This window comes from Mytilus galloprovincialis, chromosome 5 (genome assembly GCF_965363235.1).
Source record: "Mytilus galloprovincialis chromosome 5, xbMytGall1.hap1.1, whole genome shotgun sequence".
Lineage (NCBI taxonomy): Eukaryota > Metazoa > Mollusca > Bivalvia > Mytilida > Mytilidae > Mytilus > Mytilus galloprovincialis.
In genome coordinates, this window is record NC_134842.1 from 14,341,654 (window position 1) to 14,354,606 (window position 12,953).

General features: G+C 35.6%; 1 protein-coding gene across 1 annotated transcript in view; it reads left to right on the forward strand.

Moving 5' to 3' along the window:
• Window positions 1–2,519: 2,519 nt before the first annotated feature.
• The window catches only part of LOC143077005 (uncharacterized), a 31,836-nt gene continuing 21,402 nt past the window's right edge, over window positions 2,520–12,953 (forward strand). Inside the window, exons 1-3 of the mRNA XM_076252896.1 lie at window positions 2,520–2,843; window positions 9,207–9,442; window positions 12,339–12,918. Coding sequence (XP_076109011.1) covers window positions 2,642–2,843; window positions 9,207–9,442; window positions 12,339–12,918 — 1,018 coding nt within the window. The 5' untranslated portion in view covers window positions 2,520–2,641. The remainder of the gene's footprint in view (window positions 2,844–9,206; window positions 9,443–12,338; window positions 12,919–12,953) is intronic.

The following is a 12,953-nucleotide window of genomic DNA, read 5'->3' on the forward strand; positions in this document are numbered from 1 at the left end:
TGTTCAAAATTCATCTGACGTTGCAATTTCAATTGTGACGTCAATCACGTGCAGCCCATGTTCTATTCGAATTAGAACATGGCTTTGTACCCAAAGCTAAAGAAGAACGTCATATTAGAACACCCAATCATTTTTAATAATTGTTTGATATGAAAAAAACGTTACCTGATAACAGCGTTTCTTTGTTAACATTGAATATGACGTCATAATATAAATAACGTCACAATTAAATCCCAAACAACAGAACCAATATTGGAAACGTTACGGTATTTCCGTTTATCAACATGTTTGAATGAAAAAAAATTAATACAGACTTCGTCACCATTCACAGGTAATGCCTGCCTCATATTATTTTACAAAAATCTTCTCCTCTAAAACTATTAAGGTAAATTTAAACAAACTTGTCCACAATCATCATTAGGGTATGTAGTTTAAAAATGTGTCCAATGGCCCCGCCCGAGAAACCAAGATGGCCGATATGGCTAAAATAGCACAGGGTAAATTGCAGTTTTTGGTTCATATCTCTGATATTGATCAAAGCATTTAAAGCTAATTTGACGGGATAAAATTGTTCATTAGAGTAAGAATTATCTGCCCTGAAATTTTCAGATCAATCAGGTAACCCGTTTTTGGGTTGCTGCCCCTGAATTGGTAATTTTAAGAGATGAACTGTAAACAGCAATAATGTACAGCAAAGTATTAAGACCTAAAAATAAGTTAACATGATCAGAATGGTCAACTGACCCATTAAGATGTTATTGACCTTTAGGGCCTATAGTCAATTTTTAACAATTTTCATACATTTTGTTGGTTTTTTTTTAAATTTTTACAAAATATTTTCCACTGTTACTGCTGGGTCAAGTTCATTATAGATAGAGATGATTGTAAGCAGAAAGAATGTTCAGTAAAGTAAGATCTGCAAACACATCACCAACACTAAAGCACAATTTTGACATGAATCCATCTGTGTTCTTTGTTCAATATGCACATAGATCAAGGTGAGCGACACAGGTCCTTTAGAGCCTCTGGTTTATATTAGCTATTCATAAAAGTTTAATTTCTATGAAGTGAAAAAAAATCTTAAATTATTTGTAATCATGTGCTTACAATGCTAAAATGCAGCTACTCACTCTACTGCTGTCAGTGCTGATTGAACCTGTAAATCTGATTTGTCTGTTATCTTCAAAATACTACTAATTTTCAAGCCACCAGATTAATCTTTTTGATTGCCTTAAACAATTACTTAAAATTTGTGCACAATGATTTCTTTGTTTAGTTTTGGAGATCTCAAGATTTATCCCTTATCAGCGGCAAAAGATAATTAGATAAACTGTTATCACAGAGATATGTCTTGCCTTTTTTTAATTTTGATAATGCAAATGTTGAAATTAGAATAGCAATACTTTAACATCTAACATAAGTTATGCTAATATTCAAAGTCAATGAACCATGACTGAGGTACATGGCTTTACAATCTCTATGTAAATGAGATGTGCCAATGGTAATACAACTGCATTTCAAATTTCTTTTAAACAAACCAAAACACAAACATTTAGTTTCAAAGTCCATTGAACATGACTGAGGGGGGCAGGACCAATTATTCTCCATGGAAATGAAATGCACTAATGCTTATTCAACTGAATACCAATTAACATTGGCCTATCACTAATGGTTCCCCTTGAACTTACCTAATCACAAACGTATATTTGAGCAAACATTTTCAAAGTCAATAGACCATGACTTAGGGGGCAAAGCCAAATAATCTTCATTGAAATGAGATATGCCAATGATTAGACAACTGCATATCAAATATCATTGACCTAACACTAGTGGATCTCCATAAACTGATCTAATCACAAGCTAATGCATGTAAATTAAGCAAACATTTCAAAGACAACTGATCAAGACTGTTGGAGCAGGGCCAAATAACCTCCATGGAAATGAGATATGACAATGCCATATATACAACTGCATATCAAATATGATTGCTTACAACCACTGGTGATTAACCATAAACTAGACCTTATCACAAACTAATACATTGTTGAAGACGCTACCGACGCAGCCTCTGCCGGAAACAGCTTACCTATATCTTGCTTTTTGACTCCGTCAAGGCGAGACAAAAATCATGATGATTTTGCGTAGGCCTGTTTTTTTACCTTCCAAAACTTGAGAATTTCATGAATTTAAGTGGTTGTAAAAACATTACTAGGATGAGATTGTTTTTAAAGAAGATTAAGGGGGAGATTTTTCTTACCTTGAAAATGAAATAAAAATCTTAAAAAATTACTTATGTAAATATTACTTACATCTTCAAAAAAAATAAACATGACTTGTGTTAGCATTACCCCTGACTGACATGTGTCCTTTTCCCAATTTGTGAAAACACTACTGACATACTGCAATAATTAAACCACATGTGTGAAAATGCCTCCGCCTTGCAATTTGCTGATTCATACATTTCCAAGTGTAAGATATGGACAGGATATTTTATATATTTTTAGTCTGTTCTTTTGCAGGTCCATTTTGAAAGAAAATATTGTAGTTATGCCAGCGGCTACAGTGATGTTAGAAGGCAGCACTGTAGCGAGCAATAGAAACCAATATAAACAGAGATAAGGAGATAAAACTAGACACCAACATGAGTCTTAAGGAAGAAGAGTTGAACTTCTTGAGATTTTACTTCCTGAATCTAAAGATTGCATCTAAGGCTGTCAGGGTTTATTTTGATTCTGTTCATCCAGCAGTAGGACTTGCCACTGAACTTGCAAACAGTTCTGTGACCTTGAAAAGACTTCGTTTTATGACAAAACTGCAACTGAGTATTTTATATCCAAGTCCTGGTAAGTGTCACGTATAGTTTGTTCTTGTGGTAAAGGGGAACCAGATGAGAGTTAATGATCGTTAATGTTGACATTCATAATATTAAACACACAAGTTCAAATGGAAACAAGAAAATAGGTGGATGTGCATGATGCAAAGCTTTAAAAGTTAAACAGAATAGACTGTTAACCTGTTTGAATATGTGGGGATTGGGTAACAGGCATAGAAAAAGTTGAAACAATTCAAGGTTGAGGAATTTCATTTGAGCTTGATTTACATTTAGACCAAAACAATTTTACTTAGGTACTGGAAACCACTCTCAGAGTCCGAAGTTCATTGAATTATTTAAGAAAACCCTTGATCTAAATATTGTACCATAGTTTCTGTATAAAATGTGTATCTGTATCTGTATATGTACGTTAAAGACACCAATTCTGGCTTATACGCAACGGGAGAGAGAGACACCTATTGGCGGTGTTGGAGAGCAGCCTTGGAGCTCTCAACTGTATCTGAGCATACAATACGGTCTTCTAGTTGGTTCCAGTGTAGTATGCTCTATCGGTGTTGCTTGGAATAGTTTCTAGTGCATTCGTATTGTTCTTCACTGAATTTGTCACTATATTGGCACTTACAAAATTGTCAATTGTTTTAGGTTTGATTTTCCTCTTAGGTTTACATTTAACAAGAAAATCGTCGGGATTAATAGCTGGGACCAACCCCTCAACCACTTTGTACAGAAATACCAGCCGTTGATTTGTTCTTCTCGTTTGTAGGTTGTCTAGTTCTAACTCGGCTAACATTTTGGTGACCGACCCCTCTTCTCTAGACCTATAGTCGCCTGTAATGAATCTGGCTGCTCTGCTTTGTATTCTTCCAATTGATTTATATCATGTTGTGTATATGGGTCCCATATTATAGCTCCATATTCCATAGTTGATCGTATTTATGATATATATGTGGTCTTTTGCAATCTTTTTGGCAGAAGCGTAGATTTTTTCTTAGAAAGCTGAGTGTCGAATTGGCTTTCTTGGCTACATTTGAGATATGTGTGGTCCATTTAAGGTCTTCTGATATTTGTAGGCCTAGGTATGGGTTGTGTTGGACTTGTTGTAATACATGTTTGTCTAGGTTGTACATATTTTGGCTTTTGTTCTTTATGCTAAGAATATTGTACTTCTTTTCATTGAAGCGCATGCCCCAGTTTTTGGCCCATACCACTAGGTTTTGGAGGTCTCGCTGTAGGAGTGTGTGGTCATGTTGGTTATTGATGTTCCTGTGTAGTCGCTGTCATCTGCGAAAAGTCTGACCGATGATTGTACTGCATCTGTCAGGTCTTTAATGTTGCAGAGGAAGAGAAGGGGTCCTAGTACTGTACCTTGTGGTATACCGGAGTCAACTGAAGCTTCTTCTGATTCCTCTCCATCTACGACAGCTTTCGTTTTCCTTTGGGTTAGGAACATTTTCAACCATTTGTTTAGTGGTCCTTTTATACCGTATTCATTCTTTTTGTGCAGCAGTTTGTTATGTGGCACGGTGTCACCGTGTCAAATGCTTTAGAGAAGCCCAGGATAGCTACATCAATTTGTTTTCCTGCATCAAAGGCTTTCATGAAGTCATGTAGTGTGACAAGCAGTTGGGTTTAACAGGAATAGCATGAAGCATGAAACCATGGTTTAGTGATGTAAGTATTCTGTTCTTCTCTAGATGTCTAAGTATATGTCTACAGATAATATGTTCCAGTAGCTTGTATGGTACAGATACTGGTGTATAGTTTTCTGGTGCATGTTTATCTCCCCTTTTGAAGACACTTCGATATATTTGCGTTTAGCCAGTCTCTTGGTAGTGTACCAGTGTTGATGGATTTTTGGAATATCAATGTAAGCCCAGGTGCTAGTTGTTTTGAGCATCCTTTTAATATACGGTTTGGTATGCCGTCTGGTCCTGATGCCTTGGATGTATTTATTATTTCGAATCCATCTGGTCTTGTGTCTTGTGAATACTGAACTGAATTGTTTAATCAGTAGTTCTGTTTTCCCTTTGCTGTCATTAATTAGGTGTACATTGCTTTTAAGGGGTGCTATTCCTATGTTGTCCTTGGTTTTTTTTTTATTGATTTTACATATTTACATATTTCCAGAAGGGGTTTGAGATGTTGTTTTCTAGTCCTTCTAGGATTGTGGTGTTTATATAGTTCCACTCAGCTTTCCTGATTTGCCTCTTACATTCTTTTTGAAAATGTCTATAGTTGGTTCAGTTGTTCGTTTTCTTTGCCTGTTGATATAGCCTTGTTTTCTTTTTAAACATTTTCCTGTTTTTATGATTGATCCAAGGTAGACTGGTTTTTAGATCGGATGAGTTTTGATGGTATATTGTTGTCAAGGTTTGAATAAAGATCTGTCTTGAACTAGTCTCATAATTCCTGTACTGTGGCGCCTGGCCTGTATGATACATTTCAGTGATGTCAGTTGAAAGGATAGTCAGGTCTTTGTGTAGATCTTCCCATTTTGCTTTGGAGTATATATAGCATTTGCGTGGCTTCTTACTCTGATAATGTGGTTTTGTGTCACAGTCTGTTACAATCATTTCGTGGTCAGATATTTCTGGAGCATTAGTAGATGTTTTGATAAGTGACGGGTTTGAAGTCAGCATTATGTCCAGTAGGTTATTGCCTCTTGTTGGTGTTTCGTGTATCTGTGTTAGTGAATGTGATATGATAACTTCCATTAGAGCTCTTTTGATTTCCTTGTCTTGTGTATTTTCGTGTACGGACATTGTGTTCCAGTTTATGTCCGGGCAGTTGAAATCTCCAGTTAGTATGATGGTTTGAATTTTGTTTGAAATATGTTCTAATGATTTATCTAATTCCTTTATGTGTTCCATGTTCCGGTGTGGCATATATAATGAGCCTATTGTGAGATTTTTTTTACTCTCAGTTGTATCGGATTATCTGTGTTAGTGAATGAGATATGATAACTTCCATTAGAGCTCTTTGGATTTCCTTGTCTTGTGCATTTTCGTGTACGGACATTGTGTTCCAGTTTATGTCCGAGCAGTTGAAATCTCCAGTTAGTATGATGGTTTGATTTTTGTTTGAAATATGGTCTAATGATTTATCTAATTCCTTTATGTGTTCCATGTTCTGGTGTGGCATATAGAATGAGCCTATTGTGATTTTTTTTTTAACTCTCAGTTGTATCGGATTATCTGTGTTAGTGAATGAGATAGAATCATATTCAAAACAGTGTGGCTGTGGCCATTGATTGACGACCTAAATTATCCTATTGACTGGGACATATTAGGTGAACGTATGTCTGTAACGACCACTGCTCACTACTTACTTATTATAGAATTTAAACCGTGGGGTCATCAAAGGTTCTTAACGCCTTAAATAATAAAAAAACCTGATTAGTTTTTCGAATAACTTTATTTATGTGTTGAGAACCTTTGGTGACCCCATAGTTTAAGTGTCATTAAAAAATACATAGTGAGCAGTGGTCGTTACAGACAAACATTCACACAATCTGTCCCAGTCAATAGGATAATTTAGGTCGTCAATCAATAGTCACAGCCACACTGTTTTGAATATGATTCTATGATAACTTCCATTAGAGCTCTTTGGATTACGGACATTGTGTTCCAGGTTATGTCTGGGCAGTTGAAAGCTCCAGTTAGTATAATGGTTTGCTTTTTGTTTGAAATATGGTCTAATGATTTATCTAATTCCTTTATGTGTTCCATGTTCCGATGTGGCATATAGAATGAGTCCCATGATTTTTCATTGAAGATGGAGTAGGCAGCTGACGGACGCCTCCGGGTGACTGAAACACAACAACAGCAATTACCAACAGTTAAGTTGTGCTTGCTCAGCGATCTTCTTTAACCAGGTTTTCGCCAATAGGTTGTCTGGGTGGATTCCGTCAGCGTATAGGCTATAGCTATATGATGTCCTGGTTGTAGATGTTCTGTGGTCTCCTTTTTTATATTTAGATTTTGTCTGTAAATCGTTTGAAAATTTAGGAGAGTGACTATTTATGCTGGAATTTAGTTCTTTGAGATTGAAGCTTAGTCTGATGAATTGATCTTCAAGTTTATTGTCCTGTTCTTTAAATTCTTCAATTGTTTTGTGTTTAAGGTGGCAGTTCCAGTGGCAGATTGCGTATACTGGTTTTTCAAGTATTGTTATTTTGCAGTTATCGTATTGTTGGACTAATTCCTATTGTGAGATTTTTTTAACTTTCAGTTGTATCTTAACCCATTCTATCTTACATTTTGTTACAAACTCTGGCTTTTCAATTGCGATAATGTCGTTTTGTACAAGGATGAAAACACCGCCGCCCATTTCTGTAGACTGTGTTGTTTTCTGGTAAAACGTCACTAGATTTAATTGCATCTTTAGTTGTTTTTTTTCCAGGATGTTATCCTTTCAGCCAAGACTCTGTGCCACAGATGATGTCAGGTTTGATGTAGTTGACTGCAGCTGAAAATTCAGATGCCTTGTCCTTGATGCTTCTACAGTTCAGTGTAAGGATTCTTAAGTTTTGTTTCTTTGGTATATTGAATAAGTTGCTGCTGTTTGTTCTGTTTTTGCTATTGTTACTCTTTGATGTGATGTTATTCATTGAATTATTTCCTTTTGGACTGTTGGCTTTTAGTGGACTGAATGCATTTGAGGTAATTGATCCAAATGTGCTGTTGTGGGTTAAAGGATCCTAATAGTTTGAAGTGTTCAATTCGTAATTGTGAAAAGTGAAAGTAGAAACGTTGATGCTTTCACATTTACAACATAGCCATTGTACATTAGATCTTTGCAGTAGGTCGTTATCTGCAGAACATAATTATATACATGTTCTGTGAATGCCAGATATTACAGTCGTCACAGCATACTCCTTCGCAGTTCCATGTGACCGTGTGTTCACAGAGTCCTCATGGGTATATTCTTTGTTGTTTTGTTCTTGGTCCAGGGTTTTGCTCTATGTCCCCTGCAAGTAGGAGAACTAGTATGACCATTGAATAATACTTATTCGGCTTAACAGGTAATGTCATTAGTTTACGGCCTGCTGATGACCATTTGTTGTATAGTAGGTTTGTAAGTAAGTGACGATGGTCCCATGATTCTTCATTGAAGATGGAGTAGGCAGCTGACGGACGCCTCCGGGTGACTGAAACACAACAACAGCAATTACCAACAGTTAAGTTGTGCTTGCTCAGCGATCTTCTTTAACCAGGTTTTCGCCGATAGGTTGTCTGGGTGGATTCCGTCAGCGTATAGGCTATAGCTATATGATGTCCTGGTTGTAGATGTTCTGTGGTCTCCTTTTTTATATTTAGATTTTGTCTGTAAATCGTTTGAAAATTTAGGAGAGTGACTATTTATGCTGGAATTTAGTTCTTTGAGATTGAAGCTTAGTCTGATGAATTGATCTTCAAGTTTATTGTCCTGTTCTTTAAATTCTTCAATTGTTTTGTGTTTAAGGTGGCAGTTCCAGTGGCAGATTGCGTATACTGGTTTTTCAAGTATTGTTATTTTGCAGTTATCGTATTGTTGGACTAATTCAATAATTTTATTGTAGTATTCTATCAGATGTTTTATAGTTTCATCAGTGAAGGTGTTGATTGAAATATATTTCTTGTTATAGGATGTTACATGTAGGTCGCAAGTGCCTAGCCAGACGTATATCTATATAATTCCTAATTTCTCTAGTTTTGATACTTAGGGTTGTTTGTAGCCATTTAAGAGTGTCAACTATTTTAGTGCCACTCTTGCACCACCAGATGATTTCTTTTTCTACTGTGTGGGATCTATTTACAATTGTTTTTGAACCAATTTCCTTTGCTGTCGGAAAATACTACAGGTGTATATTTCTTTTGGATAATTGGCTGTTCCTTAGTGTTGTTCAGGAATTTTACTAGTTTAGAGTTTGACATTTGCCAGTTGCTTCTTTGGTTAGATTCTGTACAAAGAGATATATTGGGAATGGTTTACCAGCTAAATAATTTAATGCACCATAACTACTTTTTACGGTTCCGTGATAAATACGGTAAAACATATTTTTTTATTTCATTGTAAACAGGTTAACCCCTCTAAAAGCTAAACAAATATGCCTGGTCTAATGTTGTCAATTGGAGCAAAAAATAGTTAGTCTTGACTTGTTTCTAATCGCATTGGTTATGAAATTTATATTAACATTATAACATAATTTATTGCAGTGAGGAATGTTAGATCAGGAGACTTTGATATATGTTAAACACTGATTATCTGCCTTTTAGGTAACATGACACACATGAATCTGTCCCTGTAACAGGCTGGGATAACTGACCTCATCTAATTCTTAATCTTAAATGTATAAGGATATAACGGTAATTATATTTATTATCTGTTACAGGCCAAACAGTTACTTCAGCAGACTTTGATACAACATTGATAATGTGTCTATTACGGAACCTGCCACCAAGTGAATCTGCTCCTGTTACCGGCTGGGACAATTTACCACACCCAGGTGATACCAGTACAGGTGCAGACCTTGCCAGAGTTAAATGGTACAGAAACCAGTTAGTCCATAGTAAAGACGGGATATTGTTGTCAACAGATTTCAATAAGTGCTGGGGAGATTTAGAAGGTGTAAGTATATAGATCGGCCTGACCACGATATAATTAAATTATTCCAAATCATAGCCTTGGGCTGTTTTCTGCTCTTTGGTAGTTGTCTTCTTGACCCAATCCCCATGTCCATACTCCCTTTTTTGTTTTTTTAAATTACCCCAAATGATACATGTGGGCAGACCATACTCCTAAATTTGAAATCCAGCTCCTGAAATAAAAGTCAAATCTTCTTATGTCTTCCTCTTTCAACTTTATAATCATCATATCATTGTAAGTAATTGTTAGCTGAGTTGCTATATTGTTTAATGCATCTCATGGGGGGGGGGGGTCTTTTAATTTGTAGGGACATCAGGGTCAATTGTCAAGGTCACAGCAGTAATGGATTGAAATTTGTGTTTTTATATATTTATGGTCATTATTAATGTAATGAGACAGAACAATATCAAAACACACTGAAAATATCAATAACGATAAGCACCATACAAAAGTCTTGTTTGGATATGGGTACTCTATACAATCTATACACAGGTATACTTTCTTTACCTCATACCCATAAAAGTATGATTTCATGGAACACTTTTAAAAAGCTTGGCAAAGTTACTGTGGGTAATCATTTAGTTTAGTTTATAAGATAATCGAAGGCTGAACACTAATATAATATAAGATAGTTATAAGATAATAAGCAAACATGGAGAATTTATTTATGCATGTTTGGAACTTAAGGTTCCACTAAAGTCAAAATATAGGACACTTCATAAACATCTAAACATTGCTTTATTTTTCAACCTATAATGGATAAAGTCCTACTCTATGGAAACATATGTTCAACTTAACATATATACACACTATGTCAATTGTAAATAAACTTGAAATTATTATGTTATGGCCAAACCGGTTCTTGGGGTGAACACTAAATTTTCAAAAAAGCTTGTACTGCATTACATGTCACAGTATTCATCCATACCAATTTTAATCAAATAAAGTCGTCTCGCAGGCCTCTAAATGTTTTGGAAAATTAATATAAGTGTTCACCACAAGAACCGGTTTGGCCACAACATAATAATTTCAAGTTTATTTACAATTGACACAGTGTGTATATGTTAGTATTGTTACGGTTTAGGGTATAAGCTGTAGGTTTGTACATACGACTGTTTCAGGCTACTCAGTAAACACTCTTTTCTATTTTCGCGTTCGTCGTTTACTGTTAGCCAACGCGTATACAAAGACATTTGATGATCATTGGTTATACTTATATATTGTTATTGTATGTAAATATTGTTATTAAGGTCTCTGGGAATAATAAAATAGAGTTCGTCTTCACTGTTTGACCATGGGGGGTCCCGGCTTGACTGAACGACGGTTCCCACCTTCTGTTTATCCTTATTTCACATGTTCCCGCTTTATTACCTTGTTATTTTATTAGCATAAGGCACGAATATTGTAACCGGGGCCCATACATGCTAAGAGTAAGCTTAGATAAGTCCCGTTTGTCCATTTCCCGACTCGACAGAATGTCAACATTCCGATCGCCGCCATTTGCATCACTATGTTTATTGACGTCAGTGACCTAATGACCTGAGATCAGCATCCAATCAGCATAACGTAATTTGCCCACCATCTCCATAGGGGCACGAGACGTTGGTGGGACAGAGATATAAAAGCAAGTGCACAACAGTCTTCAGATAGACTGCGGCCCGCTACCAGGGCAGTCACTCCTCATACCAAGGAACTTACCAAGGCAAACCAAAAGTGCCGCAGTCGATGCAATGCATGTACCTTGCTATTGTATGCATACCCGTTGAATAAATGGACCAAACCATAATTGACCTAGATGTTTTACTACGATGTTGACAAACGATTAACGTACCAAAAAGGGGGGTCTCGGTATATTTTATTAAGTGTTCTGTTGGGTTTTCATGTGATTTATACTTGTAATAGTATTGATTGTTTGTATATAATAAATTGTGAAGCTTAATTAATCTTGTTGTCTGTTGTACATGTAATTAGTAAGTCAATGTTAACGAGTTTCTGTGCTACCATATTTAGATCAGTGTCTTAACCGTTTTGCCTGCTACGCTACCATAGTATTGACCATTTTGTAAGCTACGCTACTAGTATAAATTAGTTTGTAACTCGGCACCAGAGTTGACAGCTCTATATTAGAATTTACCAAGAATATAGTAATGAGTGTTAACCTTATATAAATAACTTTTACATAGGGACAACCCCGTCCCGTAACAGTATGTTCAATTATTCATTATATGTTGAAAAATGCAGAAAAAGTTTACATGTTTATGAAGTGTCCTATATTTTAACTTTAGTGGAACCTTATAAAAGTTTGAGAATTAAAAAGGTTGTAAAAGAAAATTTAAGGGAGATAATTCAAACCTTGAAAATAAAATAAACAAGTAAATATTTCATCTTCAAATAAATAACATTACATGTATAAGTGGTATCCCTGACTGACAGGTATGCATTTAATTGTTTATACAAAACTTCAATTTTTTTTCTGGAACGTTCCCATATGACAAACAATAACGGATCTAATTTTAACCATTAAGGACAAGAGGCTCAGAATTTGACATTAAAACATGAAAAAATAGACTTTTGAAAGGTTATTATTGAAAATGGTTGGTAATTCTCTAAACCTTAAGTATAGATCGATGGATATATATCCTTGTAAATGTTTAAGATAGACAAAGGCATAGACACCCTCCAGGTTCTTTATACAATGTTATAATTGTCAAACCTTTAAGCATTTGTGCCATTTCAGTGTATTGATTTTAAATTTCCACTAACAAACATTAGAATATAATAATAATCTTTTATTCGTAGGCAATACAACTTACTGAATATAAATATTACAAATATTCAATAATATAGTTAAATAGCACTGTATTTTCAATTCATATAGGCCATTGGACGCCTTAGTGCTAAGGGCGGACTGCCAATGCTTAACGAAGCTCAGTTGGCAAAGCTAGTCTCCATTGGTTCCCTCACAGATGTATTACTGGAACTTAGAAACTATGAAAAATCACAACAAGAACTAACGGAAATGATAACAAATCTTCAATCAGCAGTTGACTGTCTTAGGAATAATCAAGAAGAGCAAGAACAGAAAATCCATCAGGTACATGTTTCCCATCGAAAAGGGCCGGAAGCTGAAACACAAACATTGTCAACTGAACCTTCCGATTACAAAGATAAATGCAAAGAGAAACGTGAAGCATGTAAGAATGATATTAAAAAGAATGAAGAATTGATTCAACAATTGCAAGACCAGTTAAATAAGAAACAAGATAAGATAGCTGATCTTATTTCACGTGTATGTAAACTTGAAACACACGACAAGCTGTTAAAAGAACATGATGAACATTTGGCTATACTTGTTGAACAGGGATCAAAACAAGGTGAGCAGATAGCACAACAAGGGGAGCAGATAGCGCAACATTGTGAACAAATGGCACAACAAAGTGAACAGATGGCACAACAAAGTGAACAGATGACACAACAAAGTGAACAGATGGCA